This window comes from Anopheles merus, chromosome 3L (assembly GCF_017562075.2).
Source record: "Anopheles merus strain MAF chromosome 3L, AmerM5.1, whole genome shotgun sequence".
In the NCBI taxonomy this organism is placed as follows: Eukaryota; Metazoa; Arthropoda; class Insecta; order Diptera; family Culicidae; genus Anopheles; species Anopheles merus.
Genome location: NC_054085.1, coordinates 30136923 through 30160282, shown reverse-complemented (window position 1 = coordinate 30160282; position 23360 = coordinate 30136923). Strand labels below are relative to the sequence as shown.

The window sequence follows — 23360 nt, the reverse complement described above, 5'->3', positions numbered from 1 at the left end:
TGTGTCCACACAAAGCTCAGTGCTGGCAACAGCACAAACGCACAAAAAAAAAAGCGATAACACATTTAAAACAACAACAAAAGAAAAATCCTCTCCCCGGAAGCTCACTTTATGGGGACAGAATTAAAAATTTAATTAAAAACGCTGCTGCAAAACCACCCCCCCGGGCAAGCGCACTCGCACAGGATAGATAGTGTTTATTAATGCACTAAAACCTCCACCAATCCATCAACGCTGATGGTGGTGATGGTGGACAAGGTTCTTAATTATTCATTGATTTTGTGGGAACGAACGAAGTGGTTGGAGAAAAAAACCAGTGAGCAAAGTTACAAAAACAGGCTTTGAACTGCATAAGCACAGTTTGAATGTGTGCAACTAACGAATAAAGGTTGGTTTTACCATGTAAAGGACGGATAACGGTGTAATTACAAATAAAATTAAAAAATAGAATTTAAAAAAAAACAGAAAAATTATTAGAATAAAAAATAAAAAAGAAAACAAATAAATAACACAGGTTAGATAAAGCTAAAATACAGATTATATCAACATAAAACAGTTCAGAGAAAAAAGTAAAATAGAAGCTCAAGAAACATAATAAATATAATTCAAATTAACTATCAGAGAAATAGATAACAACATTGACATTGAAATATAAAAAAGAAACTCAAAAACAAAGAAAAAAAACAATTAACATATAAAAAGAGAGTACAAGCAAGAGCATTCGTTCATAAAACAGATAAAACATTTAAAAAAAATATAACAACAGTAAATAAATAAATAAACATCTGAAAGTGAGTAAAATCAGTGAAAGTGAAAACAATAAAACAAAACAAAACGGATGAAATCAAAGAGAAAAACAACAGCAAATAAATCCATCATTATTACGATCAAATTACAAAATCAAATTGCACTCAAAAGGAATAAAAAGAAGCTGCTAAGAGCTCAAAAAGCCCACACGCGGTTATGGCCAAACAAATAAACAAAAAACAAGCAAACGACAGAAAGGAAATCTGAATTTTATTTTCTTAATTTCACTAATGAATAATATTTGCATACGCTTTCTCTCGCCCCCTCTCTCTCTCGCTCTCTCTTCTGGTGCGTGTGTGCTGGTGTAGGGCCAGGGCCCATAACAAGCCAACGAACGCTTGCTTGTCGTCTGCCCGGGATTGTTTCCGATGAGCTTTTCTCGTTTCGAGACCGTGATTTAGTAGTCCTTTTCACCAAGGCATCTGCATATTCATCTGCCCGGAGAGCATCTGTCCGCAGCACCTGATCCGGCCGCCCCCGGAAGCCCGTTTTGTTCAGCTGGCAGCAAAAGCGTTGTCATCATGTGCAAAGAGAACATGTTTGGGTTGCTTTCTGTACCATGTTTAACTTTATTTACGATTAGAAAAGTATTAACACACCAATCCAATCAATACGAAGAACGAGCCGTGGCGCAGGTGTGTACGTAACCGTAACGCTTCTTTTTGTAACGCATTGTAACGCTTTCCCTCTTTTGCAGGGAACGGAAAGGGAAAAACGCAAACGGTACTAGCGCTGGTAAGAATGTTGCTGTTGTGTTGTTAATAAATTAGTGATGGTGAACATAAAAAAGAGAACCTTACTACCGTGCGTCCCTCGTTTTGTGGTACAAATGGCGTTTTCTTGGCTTGGGGATAGCGAAAAATTCGTGCATTTTTGCTTTAATTTTTCATCTTCAAATCATTTTAATATATTGAACGTAGTTATTTTTTCGCCCTTTTTACGTTCAGTTATTTTCCTCCCATTGCACTATTAATTTCCTTGCACAATTCACTGCTTTGTAAACCGAACAATAACCGTACACACTACATTTCCTGTACACTTTTGCACTTTACAATGGAACCATTCATTCGCCCCGGGGATGGAGCTTTTCCCAACAACAAAAAAAAAAAAAAACAAAATAAAGGAATATTTTACTTTCGATAACACATCAATAATGCGCACGGTTTACTATTTTCCTCCCTTTTCCCCATCCACGATCGAACCCGATCGATGTAACGGATAAGCATTTTCCAGCCGGTTGCGAAGAAAAACGGATGCACTTTTGGGTGCATGGGTGCACGCATTTTAACGCTCACCAATTTCACATCAAAACAATGGCACAAATGGGGGGGTGGGGGGCACAACACAATACATTTTTATGCCCCCGACACGCTCCTCTCACCGCACGGATGTACGGATAAAAATGTACACAGAAACAATCAGCGAATTCGGTGAAGATGGTGGGGGGGGGAGCGAAAACACACACACAAGCATTCCCCAAAATATCGCGTGATAATAAAAGGACGCACAAACCCCCATATTCCGATAGCTAGTAAAAATCGGAATAAAATGTTTTATCCCAGCTCCATTTTAAAAACAGAGAGCGAGCGAACATTACATTTTTCCCTTTATTTTTCCTTCCGTCACGTGCATGTTTTTCGTGTTGTTTGCACGGGAAATTCGTGGGCAAAAAAATTGGGAACAATAAATTTATACATTTTACAACATCCTGCTGGGTGGGTGGGCGGGTGGGTTGGTTGAAGCTCGGTGGCCTTCCAATTACATGTCACAAACAGTAGAGGATCAATTGTAAGGATATTGAATGAAGAGAAAAAGGGCAGGAAAAAACGACGACAAGGGAAAACTGCCTGCATTTACTGTTGTGGCCAACATTTTCATAAATTTTAGTCATTTTTTACGCTTTTTCTTTTGCATGAATGCATTGCATTGTTGCAGGGGCTTTTGCGCGCATGGTGCAGTATTGTATTGCACTAACTCATGTAGATGGTTCTCTTTTTTTATTTGCACGGTGTTTTTTTGCATCTATTCCCAGCCAAGAAGATTTCATCTGTAATGTTTTCGTCTTTGTTGTAGATTTAATTTTTGCGCATTTATAATTTTAAAAAACGCAAAACATGACATTGTTCTAATTCGCTTGCGCTTTGCTTTGCTTTCCCTTAAGCTGTGAGTAGAGGTTGCGTATAAGTAAAAAAGTGTTTTTTTTTGTCATATTTGTCGTTAAGTGTGTAGTATTATGACAAGTGTAATTAATAATTTAAAATAACCCACTTCCTGCTCAATTACGAAAAGGTTTGAATAGAAACGTCTTTTTTTCATCGTTTTACGCAAAATAAGCGTTAACTCGTTGAGGAATGATAATAAAATTCAATAAAATGTCTCACACTCATCTAATCAATATTAATCGAAATCACTCATTCACGCCGTCGTTTGACGTACAATACTACAAATTTCAACTAAATGTTTCGATGCGATATTACCCCACCAAAAAAAAAAATCGAATCACATTTTTCCTTATACGCAACCACTCGCCACAGCTTTTACACAATGGCGCCAAGCATCTCCATGGTATCGATGCGCAACTATACACGCCAACTTAGATCCTAACCTACTACTCCCCTTACATACATTCACTGCCCAAATACATACCCCAATACATACATTTGCATTGCTCGTTTGTTTGTTTACTTGTTTGTGTCCCTATCTACATTACTCTTTTATAATGGTTGCACGATTTACACTAAACTCTAATATTTCTCTTCCCGTCCGCGTCAATTGCGTCGTTGCAGTTCCTGCTTACGGAAATGTAGGCTTACAGTTGTCGTATTGTTTTCCTTTGCACTACTTTTCAACCCCTCGCTCCTCTCTAACAGCTACCTCTATACCTGACTTGTTAAAAATGTGTGGTTCAAACTAAAATGGTTAATAAAAACTTAAGGTAATAATTGTTGTACGTGGCGCGAAATACGCGGCTACACATTTTTCTTCCCTTACTAGCGCATATACGTTACGCTCTCCCTACGGGACCACATTACCTTACTAACCTAACCTTACACTACCTACTTCCACTCCATCGCTACCGACTCTTGCACACATGTCTTTTTTTTTTGCAGTATCTGTTTTCTCTATCGGCATTTTTTTTTCGGTTTCCATGGCTTAAATGGTGGCCACCGTCGCCGTGGAACCATCTTAATGTGTATACGTAAGCTAAACGGAAATAAAACGGGGAGGGAGATTGGTGTGCGCTCGCTCTCTAGCACCACCGCGCTTACAATTATTACATTCTCCACAATATCACAGTCCGGTTAGTAACTTCAGCTTGTCTATTTGACGACGGGGGAGAGGGGGGAGAAGGGGGGGGGGGGGAATTTCTTGTATGGTTTGCCGTAGAGCGACACAAAACTAAACAATCTAGCGCGTAAAATGATCATCAAAGACAAAATCAAACGATGTAAAATGATTGATTTAGAGAGAAAGAGAGCGAGATCGTGGACAAGAAGAAGAGATGATCTGCCAAAGAAATCTCTAAAAATAATAAGTGTAAAATTCGAGCTTAATCTTTTAAAACTAGCATTAAACCCAGGGAAGAGAGAGCGCAATTTGAATGTTTGTGTATGCAAGGAAAAACACAAATGGCATTTTTCGTGGAATATTCAAAAGCTAAACCTAACCAACTATACACACCGAAACGCAGCTACTTGCACAGTTACCGTCGTCTTTTTTTGTTTTGTTTTGTTGCCATACGTCACAGTCACGTTTGAATTCTTACGAATAAACAAAAGAACCAAAAGGTGCCACACACTAATCTAGGTGAGGCCAGTCAGGTGAAGCGAAAACAGGAGCATTCTTCGCTTACCGCTCAACACAGTACAGAGAGATTATTTGCACCTATGATGCCGTGCCGAGTTTGAGCAAGAAGAGTGAGACTTTGGAGGAGTGTTTTCTTTGAGTGTTTTAAGGTAATAATAGTATCCGTGTGCGAGACGAGTTTGAATTAACGAGTGTTGGGTGGAAACGTTTGAAACGGGTGCACTTAAGTAAGAAGGTTTGTGTGTGTGTGGGACCTTCGAGAACTCGAAGTTTTACGGAGAGGTACGGTAAAGTGTGTTGCACACCACGCACCATGTGGCTTAGCGGCGAGCGAGCACCAAAAATGGCTTAGCGCAATATGGCCTTGGTGCTCAATATTGCCAAACATCTTCTAGTCTTATCTTTACATAACGAGAGCACATTCGAGCCTGGCTGTTTTTCCCTAAGATCGTTAGCTGAGCAGTTAGTTTCTGTAATGGTGTACTATATAAGTGTGTCTTTAAACGACAATAAACTTTCTCTCCCTAAAAAAAGGTACTATTTGCAAATTGTGAGCAACCACCAGCCGCCAGCCAATAATCGATCGACGTGGTTACTTCGGCACCTTAACAAGCGGTGCGACCGGTGGCAGCACCTTGCGCTCTCTGGCATAGCCGCCCGCAACACTACCAAGCAGCGGGGCAGCTGCACCACCGGTCGGTGTCAGCAGTACCTTCCGTGCCATCCCCGGCACCGGTTTTGCCGTGCCCGAGGGCATGGAAAGCAATGGCGACCCGTTCGCTTTCCCTCTGCCAGTCGATCGGTCCTGCGACAAAGCCGCATTTGCTTTGCGCGCCTCCAGCAATCGAGCGTTAAGCCGACGGATGCTGCCGGGCGAAAGGATGCCAGTGCTGCGGCTACTGTTGCTGGTGCTCGCCTGCAAAGAGCGACCGCCTGTACCGGGGGCTGGCGGAGAAGGAGACCCGGTGCGTGAATTGCTACCACTGCTGCCAACCGTTGGTGAAAGGGTTGAGGTATACTTTTCCTTGCCAGAGGAGTTCGAGCGCATCTCGTTGTAGTACACCGTCATACGCTCCGCCGGTCGGTACGTGCGGCCTCCCTTGGTCGCCAAGCGTGCCAGCGTTGCAGCACTAACGCCACCACCGCAGCTGATCGGCGGCTTGCCAGCGGACGGTACCATCGCATCAACACACACCGCACTATCGCCAATTAACGGCGGTCGGTTCGCTCCACTGGACGCTCCTTTTCCAGCACCACTAGCGGTGATGGTGCGCTTGCCTGCCGATTGCCGCACCGCCCCATTATTGCCCTTCTCCAGCGCTTCATTTGGTTTAGATTTGTACGAATGCACCATACTGTGGTTATTGTTGTGCACCACTACCGCAGTGGTTGCTGTTGGCTTGGAGCGATCGGCCAACGGGAACGTCTGGCCACCGAATCCGGTCTGTGGTTCCGGATCGGAGGTGGGCGATATTTTCTGCTTGGTCGAAAACACCGACCGCTCCGACGAGGTCGTCCGGACGTGGTGTTGCCCCTTGCCGGATGCTTTCGTTCCCGGCGACACTCCGGCACGATGCGCACCCGGCAGATCATGGGAGCGTTTCGCGCTGGTTGGACTTGCGACCGGCGACTGGGCAGTTTCGCCCACCCGGAACAGCTTCCGCGTGTATTGGACGGCTTTTTGAGCACTGGAGGAAAGGGTTTTTTCCTCCTTTTTAGCATCCTTTCCAGCAACCACCGCCGACGCCGCCGCCTCACTGTTCCTTTCCGGAATGGGAATCGCGGCCAGCGGAGAGGTTGCTTTCGCTGCCGGGCCGATCGATTTCGATTCGTCGGGCAACGCGTTCACCAGCGCCGCGTCCGGCCCTTGGGCAATGTTTTCCTTCTCGACACACTTTCGACGCTCCCCAGACGAGTAAATATCTTTCGCCCGCTCGACGGACATCATTTCGACGACTAGATTAGTGTCTTTCTTTGGAGTCGCCTTCGGCACCGTTGAGTCCGTTGCTTCCTGCTGCTCCACCCGGTTTCCGTTTACCTCGAGATAGTTCAGGCTCGTATCGCAGCTCGAATCGAAATCGGAACAGTTCTCCAGATCGCGCACATTGTTCAGCGTCAGATGCCCATTTTGTACGTGTATTACGAAACCCTTCTCGCCGTAGCGCTTCGTCTTCTGCGGTCCGTCCTGCTGGGAGCTTTCACCGCCGATTGCAAACCGTGCAACAGCACGCGGCACCTCACCCTGCTGTTTGGCACGCTCCAGGCTATCTTTCACCGAAGCGAGCACCTGATCCGTCGACGGACGCACACACTCCGACGCACGCACATCGGCAGCCGCACCAGCAGCGGTGTCGTTTGCGATCATTTCACTAGTCATAATTAAGCTGATCGGTTCCGAGGCACTTCCATCGTCGGCGGCATTGACCACGGCATCACCCATCAGCCGGTCCGTTGCACCAAGCCGGGCCGCAGCGACCAGCAGACTGGAATCGAGCGATTTGCGCTGATTCTCCCGGCTGAGCATCATCCGTTGGCGCCGCTTTGCCCGCAGGCTGTCCCGTATGCGATCCCCGTTGGCGGAAAAATCTTTCCCCAGATGGGGGGACTTTGGTATATCGTTAAAATCTACCACGACGAATCCGGGCCCTGCTTGGGCGGCCGGTTCGATCCGCTCCTCCACCGGCCGAGGTGTGCTGCTGTTGGTAGGCGTGAGCAGCTCACTATCTACCGGCACATCGCACCCAACACCGTCCACCAGGTCGAAGCTGGTCGGTTGTACCGATGCCGTGTCGTTTAGCTTGTGCTGCCGCTCCAGGGTGCTGCCGGTGTCTTCCTGCCCTTCGCAAATGCGCTTGCGGCTTAGCGACGGTTTCAGCCCGTACCCGGACAACGGTGGCGGAGTCGTCAACCCGTCCGGTGTCGTGCACAGGCTCGATTCCGTGCTTCGCAGCCCCTTAAAGTTGTCGATTTCGTTGATGATGCGTATCGGAATGGGACGCTGCAGGGCCACGACGGTGGCCATCGTTTCCAGCCAACCCTGCAGCACGTGGAATGGAGGTCTGTATTGCGAGAGAAAAGATCGCCATTTAATTCATTTTACCTCAAAAAAACAGCCTCAAACACTCTTACCGTTTGTCAGGATTCAGGTCACAGCACAGGAAGGCAATCTTGTAGAACGGTTCCGGACACTGGCCGCAAAACTTCTCCCGAAACACCTTCTCGTTCAGGCCGAAGTCGGGCAGGCGGGGCAGATAGTCCGGATCGGCCTGCACCCGGCCAATGATCTCGCACAGCATGATGCCGAACGAGAAGATGTCCACCTTTTCGTCGTACTTGTTGCCGCGCATCATTTCCGGCGCCATCCAGTACGGATTGCCGACCACCGTGTACCGCTGCCGGCGGGGTCTGCCCCGGCGCCCGATCGTCCCATTATTGCCGCTGCTTGCTGCTGCTGCAGCTGCTGGCTGCGGCGGTGTGGCGGTACACTTTTCGTACGCCGTCGTACTGATCAGCGGCTGCTTAATGATGCGCGCAAGCCCAAAGTCCGCCACTATCACCGTACCGTTCTCGCGCACCAAACAGTTGAGCGAGTTCAAATCCCGATGGATGATGTTCATCGAGTGCAGGTAGCTCATGCCGCTGGAAATATCGCGCGCAAAAGAGATCCGCTGCGCCCAGCTCAGCGGCAGCCCGGAATCGTGTATCAGCTCCTTCAGCGATCCGCCCGGGATGAACTCCGTCACCAGGTGAAGCTTTTTGTCCTTGTACAGCACACCGATAAAGCGGAGCACGTTGTGGTGTGACAGCGACCGCAGCACGGCAACCTCTTTGAGGAAGTTTTTCTGCGCCTCCTCGTCGACGCGGTACAGTTCCTTCAGCACCATCACCTCTTGCGTTACGCGATGCGTCACTTTGAACACCTGGCCGAAGAAACCTTTCCCGAGCAGCTCACCCTGCACCAGGTCCGAGGCACGGAATATGCGGGCCGCCTTCGGCTCCACCCGGAACGACTTCGTGCGGGAAAGATCGTAAAACTCCCCACCAGTGGCCATCGTACGATGTTCGTCCAGCAGGCGCGACATGCTTGAGCTGCGTTCCTTCTCCTTCAAACTGTTGGTAGCTGTGAGTGGGGGGGAAGTAAAATTAATATCTCACACTTTGAAGGAGTACGACCAACACTAGTGCAGGGTTTCATGAATCTTTTGTTGAGATTTAATCATATGGATCTTCAGCGATGAGTGATTCGAATCGCCTTGGATCTTCACGAATCCTTGAAGTTTCATGTATCGCCAAGGATTCATAAATCTTCAAGGATTCATGGATCTTCAAGGATTCATGAATCTTCAAGGATTCATGAATCTTCAAGGATTTATGAATCTCCAAGGATTCATAAATTTATTAGCATTTATATATCTCCATTCATGATGAGACATTCGTGAATCGTTCGAGATCTATAAATCTTTTGAGATTCATAAATCTTTGAGATTCATAAATCTTTGTAGATACATGAATCTTCGAGATTCATGAATCCTGGGATATTCATGAATCCTTGGAGATTCATGAATACTTGAGATTCATGAATCTTCGAGATGCATGAATCCTGGGAGATTCATGAATCTTCGAGACTCATGAATCTTGGGAGATTCATGAATCCTGAGAGATTCACGAATCCAGGGAGATTCACGAATCCTGGAAGATTCCTGAATATTTGAGATTCATGAATCCTTGGATATTCATGAATCCTGGGAGATTCATGAATCTTTCAAATCGAGATTCAAATTCATTGAATCATCACACCCTTCCATTACCCGTATTGCAATTGACATCCTTGAGACGCTTTTGCAGCTTCCGGGACGAGCCGCTCATGTAGCCTTCATCCTTCTTGCGGAAAATTCGCTCCAGCTTGCTCGGCGAAAGGCTCCGCGTGCACTCCTCCTCACCATCGTTCTGATTGTTATTCAGCACATCGGTACAGTTCGTTTCGGTGCCGGCATACGAAGCGGACAGTATGCCCTTGCAACCGGGCAGCCCGCCGGACGTCGCCAGCGCCACTAAATCCGGATCGTGCTCGACCGTAAGCTGCAGAGCTTTCCCAGCCGAAGCTTCGATGAGATTTTGCAAACTTTCCAGCGGTACATCGCGCACGGGTGTACCGTTCACTTCCAGCACCTTGTCGCCGACCCGCAGGGCCATCAGATCTGAGTTGAGCGTTACTCTGTGCGGAGAGCAAGACAAATGTTAGCAAATAATTGATCAATGCACGTGCACTTTGGGGTGATTAAGGGTATTGTGTTAGAAAAGCATGAACCACAATTCCGCACACTTCCGTCCGGCTTAAGCCACTCTAACTCGGGGTAATGATGGGAAGCAACATTTACCTAAAGTGAAGCAAACCACAGCACGAGTCCAGCGCAGTGTTAATGCACGAAAAGATGTACTTTCCCATCTGTCCGTACGCCGCGCAGAACAAACTATTGCGAGTGGTTTTTGGTGTGGCGTGATCCGCAAAAATGATCCGTAAGGTAAGGCAGCGTAACACAGAATGGTTATTCAGTAAAGGTTAGTAAAAGGTTGACGAGCGAGAGCACAAAACACACGTCACACGTCACCGCAAAATAGACACTTACTCCGATATGCGAACGCTTTTGCATCCGTTGGCAACACCCTTCACGCCGGACGGTTTATCATCCGTTGCCAGACGGATACGATCCGATCGATTGCCACTCCACGGTATCTCGACCAGCCGGATGGAATGTGGAATTCTGTGCCGTTCCTGCTTCGTCGGCGACACTATTGCACCGTTCCGACCGGCAGCTTCCGATGCGGTCTGGTGTTGCTGCTGGTGCTGCTGCTGCTGCTGCTGCTGCTTGTAGCACCCTCCGCTGAAAAAACAGATAACGCACGCGTATTCGATTACTGATGATTCGATCCTTTGGTGGTGCGATTGCGTTTTTAGGCACTGTCAGCACATACCAGTACAGCTTGGAGCGTTCCAGCAGTGCGTACGATTCCCTGTCGCCGATGAACACTTTGCACGATTCACACCGAAAGCATTCCGGATGGAACTTGTGATCGCCGGCAAACATCGCCGGTCCGGAGATAAACTGTGCAAAGGAAAAGATAACCAAAGGGGCATAGGGGGTTATTTGACACCGATTTAGCCGCAATCACCTTCCCCCCACCCAAGCGACGATCGCTCGCAACCCTTGCCATTACCTGCGAGCACTGCTGACAGCAGTCACCGAACTTGGACCAATGGTCATCCCTGCAGAACAGCAGTCCATCCTTCTCAAAGTACCAGCTCGACAGTCGTGCATCGCAAACCGAACATCTGTAAAGGGAAACGAAAGCACAAACACACACATACAGCGTTTAGAAACAAATACAAATGATTAATTTAATTAGCATACTATAAACGAATTAAAACCACCCACTGTTCCCACCTCCCCGCATCCTCAACTGCGTCTTGGGGTGCGCATGGCGAGACTTTTCACCCACCAACAACCGTCCATCCATCCGCATGAGCAGGGAGGCGCGCAAGGACTACTAGATTACAGGTTTTGACTGCGCGCACGTGGTAACAAACGGGAACAACACACGCGGTTTCCCTTTATTTTTGCGCCTTCACTACTTCCTATGCAACGCTTGGGGGGCGGAACCAACACAAGCATAGCGCTAGCCCTCGCAAGGTAACAATACTAATATTTGCGTTGGAGGGAAGACGGAGCGAAATGGACATGGCGAATATTAAAGGCCATTGAAAGCATTGTATCGATGTGGTTGTTTCTTTGTTTCAAATAAACGATTGTTAAGGATCATTTTACGGCAATACATGATAGTGTCCTCCGCGTAAGATGAAAAAACATCACTACTTCAGGTAACGTTTTCAGACGATATTCTTACATCTAAATAATCAAAATAATAAAAATTATAATAAAGAGCCTTACATGGACCATCAATCCGTTTATTGACTATTCGGTTGATTTGTACTCACTAAGAAGATTGGAAAGCATGTAGAGAATGGAATGACCAAGTATAACGCCAAATAGAAGAAAATAATAGAATATGCATTTAAATCATAAATCACATACTTTGACTTTGATTTGTTCTTTGAACATTTTGCGTATAAATTAGACATTGATTTGTGAATTGATTTTTTTTTAACATAAAAAATAACGAGTTACAAGTATATGGTCGTTCCCGAACCAAGCGACTGAATTTTTAGCTACAATAAAATAACGTTCCTGAAAGAAACGCTTGAGTGTCTCATATTTATTGTACATTATATTCATTACGTCTTAGAAAAAGAAGAAAATATATTCATAACGTCTCAACAGCTATGAATTAACTATTTCCCTGTAACATGCTACGAGCAACTAGTGAAATGTTACTGGTCATCCGAATTGAATGAATTCAAAGGGTAAACAAAACCAGTACCAAATATCAATTATGAGTAATCAGTAGAGTAATCAACAGAACACACACTCGACGCATTTCATCGCTGGTTTAAAAAAAAAGCTCCAGGCTAAGATTGATTACGCATTGCTTTTAATCCATGTAATTTTATATCATTGCGGTTTAAAATTCACTTAATGTTTGCATATTGTTTTGCTAGCCATCAAAATGTATTGTAATTCTTAAATTTCATATAAACTACTATATTTTGGAGCCTTTTTATAGTAATTTTATATAAAAAAAGTTTTTAGTTGTTTTTCTGTAATTTGATTTTCGCATTTCGATTCATATCAGGGTTGTTCAGTAGAAAATGGACAGATCTAATTGGAACTAATGGAACTAATTTACAGGGTTTTTCAGGAGTTCCATTCTTTGTGGGGCACTTTCGTGACTTTTTCTCGCAGGAAGAGAACATTATATGGGGGGGAATTATACTCTTTTGTACACTTTTTGGTTAGACTCATTGAAAATTCCTATTGGATTTGATTTTAAATTGAATCGATAATTGAATCGGTAATTGTTGACTATTGGCCTATTGAATTGGTAATTGTTCTTGTGCTATAGAGTCCAATTTCCTTCACATAAAGATCATTTCTTGAAGGAAAGAGTCAATAAAGTGTCCCACATCCATGAGAACCCCTAGAAACACTTCGTAAGACAGTCCTAAAAGAGAACTACAGATCACTAGTTGTCTTGTAAAATTGAATCTTGCCATTAATTGTAATTTAATTATATGTAACATATGTAATCCAAAAAGCTATAAATCTCTTATGGTGACCATATTGCTCCGACTTCCCATACACAGCACAAACTAAAAGCCGCTCGCTCTCCTTCCCCCTCTAATCGCTGTAAACTGTGGAAAAAGGGGAAGCAGGTGTACAGCGACGGTGTGCGAATAACCTACCTAAAGCATTCCGCGTGCCACAGCTGACCGACGGCGGCCACATGCTGTTCCGGTTCTATCGCGTTGTAGCAGCTAGCACATGCAGCTGTGCCTGATTTCCCTACAAAAAAGAAAGATTTTTTTTTATGTTAAGACTTTTACCAAAATTTTTATCATTTCGTTCGTTGGGTGGAGTTGGTGCCACGACGAGTGTAATCGGATGTTGTTAGTTGACCGGTTTGCAAATTGCCAACAGCGAAACCGGGCAGCGATGCCGGGGTGCCCTTCGACGTCGATGATTGCTTGATTAACCTTCTCAACTCCCCCCATCTCTCTCTTCCCCATCACTCGTCCACCATTCAAACGTTGCTACGCTCTAGCATAGATACGGACGGAGGGGCCGCGAGCGTGCCTACTTAGAGCAAATTAGTTCATTAAGCTACAACCCGTCTCGCTCTAGCCTCCGTCGTTCAAAAGCACTTCCCTCTCACTCTCTCTCGTTCCCTCTTGTGGCATGCACATGTTGGCGCGTTGTTTTTATTCGGACATTTGGCATGCGTTCAATTGCTTTCACTATCTGTGCTGCTTTTATTTCGGGAAACCGTGGCGGGGGTTTCCCCCCTCTGTTTTCCACTGTGTTGGGTAGCGGCAATTGTTCTTCGTTTTGGCGTGTTTTTCTTTGCTTTTCTTTCTCTATTGCGCATTGCTTCAATTCTATTTTCTAAATGCAACATTATCGATCTTAAGGCAGCAGGCACAAAAGAAAGAATGCGAGCCTCTTGCCCCTTCCACTGTTTTCCCCCCACCCTTTGAAATGAATGAAATGTCAAGGTCAGGTGTGTGTGTGTGTGTGTGCAGCAGGAGTTTGTGGGAAAACAAGCGCATCGGACGTTTATGTTTGTTTTTGCATAGCTTCTCTCCGGGGCTCGTCGCGCTGTCTTTTAGCGGCATATTTTATGTTTTCACAAACTCTTATCAGTGTGTAAGGTCGTCGGAGGGGGGAACATGGAGTTTCGCATCATTTATCGCCCTTGTGACACATGCATCAATTCTCGCAAGCTGGACAGTAGGTAAGCGACCGTATCCGCTTGCCCCCACGTCTTATCCATCATAATACGTTACGTGGTGGTTTTCGGTACGTGAGCGAGGAACGGTTTCCGCTCGGATAAGTCACCGCGATGTCGCCGAGCTGGGTCGAGTGGTTTGTTTTGTTGCATTTTTTTTTTTCGTTTAATTTCGTTCGAAGCATTCCACGGATCATGCAGAATGAAGCCCGCACACACACACACATACACAGGCACAGACAGACACACAATTAGGCGATAAATAAGCATTGGCGACAGTATGCCATATATCGAAGGAGGCCAGCGTCTCGGCATGAGTCATGGTCGCCGCTGGTCCGTGTGCTAGAAGACCGCATCATATCGTAAACATAGGAGGCGACGACAAACGCAACCGACGACCTTTTGGAAAACAAACACACACACGCACACAATCGTACACATGCTCTTAAGGCCGGGCTACATTGATCGTACTCCGTAGTATAATTTTTGTGAACGCGTACGCCATCTAGCGGTGACGGGTGGAAGCTAAATGCTGGCATAATTTATCTGTCAAAAAACGTTTTGGGTCGAGGAGGCTATAATTTTACCCAATGATGGATAGAGAATGGAAAATGGGGAAAAATGTTGCCCAGCGCTTTGTATGAATGACGATTTGTCCAACAACAACAATTAACGACCTACTTTGTTGCAATTTATGGACGTTTATAAACATTTCCTACGGCAAACAGGTAGCCTGGTCGAAACTTGATGAGACACCAAGCATGAATAATTTTGGCACTTAAATTATACCCACATCTAGCTTGCGCTGGTCGCCGCCAGATGCGCTAGTGAATATAAAAATAGTGAATAGCCCGGCCTTTATTCTTCTCATTCGTACGCACGCACGCACACACACTCACACAATGGCTTATGTCATACGCAACGTATTTTTTTATCGTTTTGTTGTTCTCTTTTCCCCATTCTCTTCCTGTACGCACTGCTACACCAAACAAGCGTGTGCGTGTGAATGAAAGGGAAAACAGGCGTACAGTTGTTTGTTTTTGCTTTCGGGTCCATCATTTGGTTTTGGGCAAAATAATTTAAGCACTTTTTATCTGCTCTTCACTTTTACTCCTTTTTTCCCCTTGGATTGCTCACTGCCAATGCTGCAGAGGTAAACAGGAAGCAGCAAGAAAGAAAAAACAACACCATTCACACACCCACGCACTGTCCCCACCCACCCACACACACCGTACTGCTTGGCTTCAGGTGTGCGTTTGCCGTGGAATAGCGCAGCATAAACGCGGTCCAGCAGCATAGTTGCACCCTTAAACCATCGAACCAGCTGGCAATTACCGCCGGGCACACGGCAACCACCGAAAACACGCACCTTTTGCCCCGTTTTCGCCCATCGTTGCATTTTTTTTCCTTCGCAGATCGCTGTCGCTGCTTCTCGGCGTGCTGCTACTACTGATCGCGGGTGCTGCTGCTGCTGCTGCTTCTCCTTTGCCTTTGTCACCCCACTCAACCAACCAACCAACCACCTCCCCCTTTCGATAGGAGGAATGCTTAACACACACACACACACACACGCACGCACACGCGGAGCACAAGCTTGAAGGATTTCTTGTTTTGTTTCCACTTAGTTTCGGCTTCTACAGTTTAATCCAACGCGCAACACGCAACAAAAACAGCCCCTTTGCGGATGCATTTTCCTATTTCGCACTGTCCTATCTTGCTGCGGCAATTGGGCACATTATAAACTGCTGCTGCACACACACGAAACGCACTGGCACAAGTTTTCATTTCATTTCGGTTTCTCGCACTGTTTCCTGTTTTTTTTTCCTCTCTCTCTCTCCCACCACTGTTTGGCATTCTGTTTTGACATTGAATTGGATGGGACAGCTCTTGCCTGCGGTAATCTTGGTTGGCAGGAGCGTCAAACTTTGCTGCCGAAAAGGAATTTGAGCGGCATGAAAAAAGGACCTTCGTTTGAATTGTCCGGTAAATGTTGTGAAAGGTGTTTTTTGCGTAATTTTCTGAAAACTATAAAATCTTATGTTTTTTTTACACTGAATATAATTCATAACAAAACATTGCAGCATTTTTAAAATGTTTTTTTTTCTGTTCCCCCTTTCAACTTCCTTTTTTCTGTTCGGGTCTCCCACCAGAGTGACCAGAAATACCGATTTAGCTGTATTCTTACACGATTTTTTAAACGCCTATCGATTCACAGAAAAGCACCCTAAAACAACCGAATTTTTAATTTTTCCAACCGAAAATGGAAACATTATTTTATTATATTGATCGAATAAGTTCATTCGAGCTTATTTTTAGAATGCATCAGTCGTTCACGGTCTGCTAAACGAAGTCTTTCAATATTCCGTTTAGGGAGAGAACTTGAGTCGTTTAGAACTCGTTTACTGGTCGTTTAGTGGATTTGTGGCACTTGGGATGCATTTTCTCGTAAGATGGAACTTTAGGCTGCGCTCTGGCACCAATCGAACACGACATCCGACTCGAACAAACCCATATAATCATATGGAGGTGCACTGTCAGACACAAACAAACAAACAAGACAAACATGTCAAATCCCATACATTTTTCATGTTCGATGTCGTGTTCGATTGGTGCTAGAGCGCCGGGTTAGTTTTGCTGATTAGAAATCCCCCCCCCCCCGCTATCCCCGCGCTCAACACTTCTTTTTAACTAAGTTTCATGGTTTAAAACCTACAGAAAACTACCGAAAAAAATCTTAACCTCTTACCAAAAACTACCGCAAAAAATGTTGATGCTCCTACCGAAAACCGTCTACCTAATCTGGCCACACTGTCTCCCACTCCACTGACAGCGTTTGACAGGTAACGAAGGGAACAAAAAAAACAAACACAAATTCGCTCATCCCGCAGAGCTCGCTCGTACGGAAACTCGCCGTCGTCCCGTTCGCATTGTTACAAAAACGTCCTCGAACACAAAAGTAGCAAATTACCGAAGCGATGCAGCGGCTTTAGTGTAGTTTTTTGTTGCAGTGCGTGTTTACTTGTGTTAACCGTTTGTGCAACAGCCGCCCAGCCGACAAGAGCGTTTTCTCCACCACCCAGAAAAACAACGACGACAACGACGACGACGGTGCATTATTCAATCTCGCGAGCAAAAGTGACCTTTCGGTCCGTCGGTCCAGAAAGCGCCCGCCCTACTCCCTCTTCACTCCACCTGCACCTGCACTCGAGCTATCCGCCCGTTAGCCCCGCAAAACGATGAGCGTGGTGGGCAAGAAGCTCAGCTCGTCGATCGCCGCCCAGGATGCCCAGGAAGGATCCGGGGCGGCAACGGGGACACCGTCGGGCGGTGGTTCGTCCACAGGCACGACCGGCCCGACCAGCCCGATCACGCCGGACTACGTGCTGCAGCTGAACAAAATCACCGACGACTACCTCTGCACGCCCGATGCGAACATTTACGAGATCGATTTTACCCGCTTCAAGATACGGGACCTCGAGTCCGGTGCGGTCCTGTTCGAGATCGCGAAACCATCGCTCAGCGACATCACCCACACGGCGGCCGGTAGTGACAGTAGTAAGCCGAGCAAGGAACCGGGTGCGGCCAACGAGGAAGCGAGTAGTGGGGCACCGTCCGCTACCACCGGGGAACGGGGCACGGAGGAGGCGGAGGAAACGTTCGAACCGAACGCTGGCCGCTACGTGCGGTACCAATTTACGCCGCAATTTCTCAAACTAAAAACCGTTGGTGCTACGTAAGTGTTTTCAAACTGCCCGTCTCATCGCACCTTTCTAATTACCGATATTTTAACTGCCATTTCCCTGTTAAACCAACAGTGTCGAGTTTACCGTTGGCAGCAAGAGCGTGAAAAACTTTCGCATGATCGAGCGGCACTTCTTCAAGGATCGGTTGCTGAAAACGTTCGACTTTGAGTTTGGCTACTGTATTCCCTTTTCTAAAAATACGTGTGAACACATCTACGAGTTCCCCACTATCCCGCCGGATCTAGGTAAGCAGTGGGCCGATGCAGCAGCAGCAGCAGCAGCAGCGGTGCGTTTGCCACCCTGATGCAACCACCGTAGGCGATAGGGATTTTTTTCTGCGCACTTTTTGTTCGTGTGCCATTTTTCTCCCCCGGTGGGACGTGTGGACGATAGTTTTCAGAATTCTAATTTAAACTTTCTTCTCTTGTTCATCCTTTTCCACACACGCGAACACATCAAGTGAACGAAATGATTCAGCATCCCTTCGAAACGCGCTCGGATAGTTTCTACTTCGTCGACGGTTGCCTGGTGATGCACAACAAGGCCGACTACGCTTACAATGGAGGGCTGTGAGCAGGGCATGAGACGCCAACGGTGGTGTTTTTTTCGTGTATGTGTGTGTGTGTATGTGTGCATTGAATTTTGGTAATAATTTTGCCTCGCGATCTTTTCGCGCGATCGTACGAAGCAAGGGCGCGGTTTTACGTGTGCGCGTTTGTGTGTATCTTTAGTATGTACGTGAATGTACGTGTGCCGGTAATGGATTTCTCGTACGTGTGTGCAGACCCACATACACACACACACACAAACCCGAGCACTACATTACGCAGCAAAAAGGAGGGAAACGCGAGGATACGCGCCACCACTACACGCGGTTCTTGTTCTAGAAATCTCCCCCAAAACGATCGATGGTGCTGCTACGACCAGATGTGGCGATGTGGAAGGTGAATCAAGCTGCAAGAAAGTGACCAAAGAGGCCGAACGGGGCACGGGATGAAGTTAAATGATAAACAAACATCAGCAACCCTCGGGCGTGGCCGCAGTACGGTAAACACGAGAGCGTGAGAGAAAAAAAAAGAAACAAAACAGGTACGTTAAATATAAACATAATTCTATAATGCAGATCAGCAAGAGAAGAAAGTAGAAAAACCAACAAAAAAAAACGGAAAAAATCCAATCGAAACTAAAAGATAAAAGACATTTTTGAATTACTCTCTTCGATCCTGCTGCGAAAGCTGCCCCGCAAAAAATCGCTGTAAAATAGGGCAACAGGAGAGATTTACTACTGTGTTACATACACGCAAGTTTATTACGTGCTCGGCTTTAACTGTTCGTTGTATTTATGAAGTAATGATGGGAAGCAGGGGGAAACATGCCCATCCCAAAAGCAATGTGTTAGGATTAGTGCACACGGTCGAAACACGGAGGTTACACACGTAACGGTGCGTAACATTACTCGAACCATGAAACAGATGTCCCGCGTCTAGTAGAACTAAAAAAACTAAAGAGAAGAAGAAGCAGTAGCAGCATCAATAGCTAAAACAAAACACACACTCGTCTAATCACCTTTCTTGCCTTAATTATCCGTTTGTTATCGATGCTTCCCGGTGCTGATGGGTGCTGAAGCAAGCCGCTGGTGCCGGTCGGCCAGCCGGCCTTCCCCAACAAAACACACGAGGGGGTAGAGAGAGAGAGGGAGATTTAAAAGGAAAGTCGACGAGTTGATGAATGAGATAGGCATTATAGGGGTAACGGCAAGAGCAACGGTGCTCTGGTGAGAAGAATTGTATTTTAAAAATAGACAGTACACGGCCCCACATCGATGCACGCGTAAGAAGGAGTCAAATTTCGGTTTTTTTTTTTAAATAGCAGAAGCAATGCCGAAGCACGGCGCGCAAATGTTCTATACACCCAACCACTTGATCTGAGATACAGGAACAGAGCTTTATATTTATCAACCCGAGTCACGAGTCACGATCATCTCATTCGCGCGTTAACTCACTCAAACACGGTACTGTATTTAATTTTAGCAATATTTGCTTCGCAATGGAATGCCAGAAAGCAAACAATTCGAATAATTCTACTTAAAACAACAGCACGGTGGTATGAACAGTGTGTTAGCTGAGAGAATGCGATTAGTATCGATCGATTATTGAACGAATCAGTGTAAATGTTTGCGACCAGGAGTGACCACCAGAGGAGACATTTTCTCTGCATGCAATTGAATTGATTGAATGGAACAAAAACGATTTGAAAGGCATTTTTGGTAGTGATTTTGAAGCTCGTTGTCGTCCTCTCGGGCCGCTTTCTGGCGGGCTGGGATCAATCACACACGCTATTCCCTAATCCCCAAACTCCAGAGAGCTGTGTGTGTGTGCCCTTTGACCCCTTGTGCTAACCGTTTGCCTTTTATCAGCCATTTTTTGTACGGGCGAAAGCTTACGACGATGAAAGCAAAGCCAAAAATCGAATCATTTCACTTTCGCACCCACAAAACACCACCACACAGGGGTGGTTGTTTGCTTGCGTGGAGTGACAAATAATAACCAGCCAGCCCGACCTCCCACTGAGGAGCGGGCGCTTTGTTTTTGCGCCATATTATACGCGATGCTATTCGCGTGACCGCAGCAACATAACACACACCGTTAGAGAGAGGGTGGTAGATTTGTTTTTTTTTTCTCGTTCTTCCTATTTCTCTCTCTGTGTGGTGTTGAATTTCAGCATGTAATATGATGGGGTGGTTGGGGTTCCCCCCCCCCCCATCCCATATGTGTGTGTGTGTGTGCGCGTGGTTGTGTATGCTGGCTGACACCGTGCCACCGTGGTGTCCATGGTCGTTACCCATACTTTTTATCGATTGTAACTAGAAACACAAACCGATGCCGAGTGTTAGGTGAAATGATTAACTTTTGTTGGGTTCTAGCGCCTTCCAAAAAAAAAAAAAAATTCAGTGTATTAAAGCTCGTTTGGGAGCAGAAAAAACTCATTTTACGCATACACAAAGGATGTAAAATGTGGTGCCGTTCATATTGGGAAAGTAAATTATCATTATAAAATAAATTATGTTTAAAAAAATAACGACTAAAAAAACAACACTATCGCTACAACCAAAACCGTCAGTACTGAATAATAGGAAAAGCTATTTAATATTACAAAAAAAAAACACATAAACCTCACAGCCAAAACTCACACAACTGCAATAAAACTAAAGGCAAAAAGTAAAATAACCTCACGCGAAACGACACCGGTCAGAAAGTAGCAAGCAAACTAATAAGATGAAATAATTAAGAAAGTCTCAACACAACAACAACAAACACAATTAAAAGTAAATCGTTAAAAATGCCACAACAATGTATAGAGCGAACAGAATATAGCAATAGTTGTCGCCCTAAACAATAAAGAGCGCAAAATTAAAAAAGTCAAACTAAAAACACTGCTCCTTGTCCACGCGCCACAATGAAACGAAGAAGCGGTTCCAGTGCGACCCAAGCCTCTCTAAATGAAGACAGTGAGAAAACGCTTGCACGTGTTTGTTTTTAAAACACACACACAAACGTACTAGCGGCTATCGGGGAATGTCGGGTAAACAGAACTGAGTTTTAGCAACAGCAACAAAAAACAACCTTTAAGATCATAGAAGGACAGTTAATCCTTTAACTAGAACGATCGGCGAAACGAAAGGATGGCTTTAGTACTTAGTAGTAGCGATAGCCATGGTCTTAGTAAATACGCTCCCTGTCCCCCCCCCCCCCCAAAAGAGACTAACACGCAAAAAGGGAATTGTTGCGTGCGAGATCAACACGCGATCATGCGTATCATCATCACCATCACCGACTGCGTCGAGGACAGCTATGCCCCGCCACCCAATTCATTAATGAATTACTTAGTAAAACATCAGTGCTAGTGTTTAACAACATACTTAGGTGTTCTCTACCCAATACAAGCAATAGCAACAAACAAAGTAACCGCTGGTAACACACTAAGCGAAACAGACAGACAGACAGGAGAGGCTGGGATAGCAAAGCATTTTAAACTCTCTTCTCACCGAGCGATTGTGGTGGTGATTGATGGCAGGGGGACTGAAGCGAAATGGCCATAGTGTTTAAGGATCTTCAGGCTTCGTTCACACGTAATTTACTGTAAACTACCCGCCCAGGAACTGTTTTTTCCTTGTGATTTGTCACTGTTTTTGTGTGTGCGTTTGTGGAGATATTTTATGGGAAAGCATTTAAAAGCTTGAACAACAAGAGCACTACTAACCGTTGTGTTCCATCTTGTGTCCCATTTTCTACTAGTCTAGTTTGAACTGTTTTTAGCATAAAAAATCAGCCATTTCAGTCTCCATCCTTCATTGAACTCTAGTCATTTACATTTAAGTGTGTTATGCGGGGAGGGTTTTGCCGCAAGTAACGCAAAGGAGGAAGTAACGCTTAGTAACGACCACCTATGAGGGAATGGGATATAAAGTTACATTACGTCTTTTGACAATGTTTTGTGTCCGCTGTTTTCTTGGAGCTTCACTCAGTCGGTTAGCTTTTTTTTTATTAAGAAAAGAAACGAAACGGTTGACCACCACAACTTAAATACCACGCCGCCCATTTAACAAGTGTAACGTTACCACAGCAAAAAAAAAAAAACAAAACAAAAAACAAATCTAATTCGGGAAGCAAAACAAGCGTATGCGTAAGGCAGCGAATATATTCCTATGTTATAGAATAATGAAAGTAAAAGTGTAGTAAAAGATAGCAAACAAGATAAAAATAAAGCTAAAATCGGCAAAGCTAATTAAATTGAAAAAGGAAAACAAGTAAGGTAAACAATTAATAAACAAAATAACAAAAAAGCACATTTTGGCTGAAAAAGCGGAAGTATTAGCGGAAACAATAAAATGCGAATACGTAGCACGGCGTTGGTGGTGAGCATTGAATTGAAGTAGGAAAAAGAATGAGATAAAATAGAGTTAAATGAAAGGAATGAGTAACAAAGCGAACCAGTTCCAGAGTTTTGTGCGAAAAAGGAGAAGATTTTCTTAAAGAAAAGAAAACAAACAGATGGAAAGAGCACTGTTCTTTTTTAGTTTTCTGAGGGGCTTGTGCCATATTTAAACCAGTTAAATCGTATTCAATGTAAAAGAAAGCAAAACTGAGTAAAGAAAGAGCCCGTAAAGGCCCGTGAGGAAAGAATAGAATGTTATCTAGGGTAAAAACGAACGCGACGACGAAACACGACGTGGTGCAAAACAAACCAAAAAAAAAAACGAGAAAAAGAAAACGAAATTACTAGTCAAAATTTTTCAAAGAAAAACAAAAAAAGGTAGAACATACACTACACTTGCAAACTTTCTAAAGAAAGTGAATATAAAAATTAAGTAAATAATTGTAAAAGCAAATGGTGTGTCGATCAAAGGTGGTAGTAAGCGAAAGTCGTACTTAAAGTTAGGAAAAAGAGCTACGAAAAGGATCAATCTTTTAAAAGAACTAAAGACAAGGCAAAAAATTAACTTTAGCTAACAGCACACACTAAACACAGCAAACATTCTTTCCCCGTTCTCTCCCTCTCTATACGCACTACACTACATGCGCACGTTCTTTGGATATTATA

The 23360-nt window shown here is 45.0% G+C and overlaps 2 protein-coding genes across 5 annotated transcripts; one reads left to right on the top strand and one right to left on the bottom strand.

Moving 5' to 3' along the window:
- Positions 1–1356: 1356 nt before the first annotated feature.
- On the bottom strand, positions 1357–15822 carry LOC121598820 (LIM domain kinase 1). Of its 4 annotated transcripts, XM_041926115.1 has the most exons (9): positions 15386–15822; positions 12974–13073; positions 10831–10945; positions 10588–10718; positions 10242–10496; positions 9993–10085; positions 9423–9829; positions 7744–8734; positions 1357–7673 (listed from the first exon to the last, which is right to left on the bottom strand). In XM_041926115.1, the coding sequence occupies exons 1-9, from the start codon at positions 15405–15407 to the stop codon at positions 5207–5209; spliced, it is 4581 nt and encodes a 1526-aa protein (XP_041782049.1). In that variant the 5' UTR covers positions 15408–15822; the 3' UTR covers positions 1357–5206. The 4 variants fall into 4 exon arrangements, with proteins under 4 accessions (XP_041782049.1, XP_041782050.1, XP_041782052.1 ...); XM_041926116.1 differs by lacking the exon at positions 9993–10085; XM_041926118.1 differs by lacking the exons at positions 12974–13073; positions 15386–15822 and adding an exon at positions 11058–11150.
- Positions 15823–16868: 1046 nt separating this feature from the next.
- On the top strand, positions 16869–23004 carry LOC121599127 (protein unc-119 homolog). The gene is made up of 3 exons (XM_041926667.1): positions 16869–17749; positions 17832–18004; positions 18220–23004. Exons 1-3 carry the CDS (start codon positions 17253–17255, stop codon positions 18330–18332), a joined length of 783 nt encoding a protein of 260 aa, XP_041782601.1. The 5' UTR covers positions 16869–17252; the 3' UTR covers positions 18333–23004.
- The last annotated feature ends 356 nt before the right edge of the window (positions 23005–23360 follow it).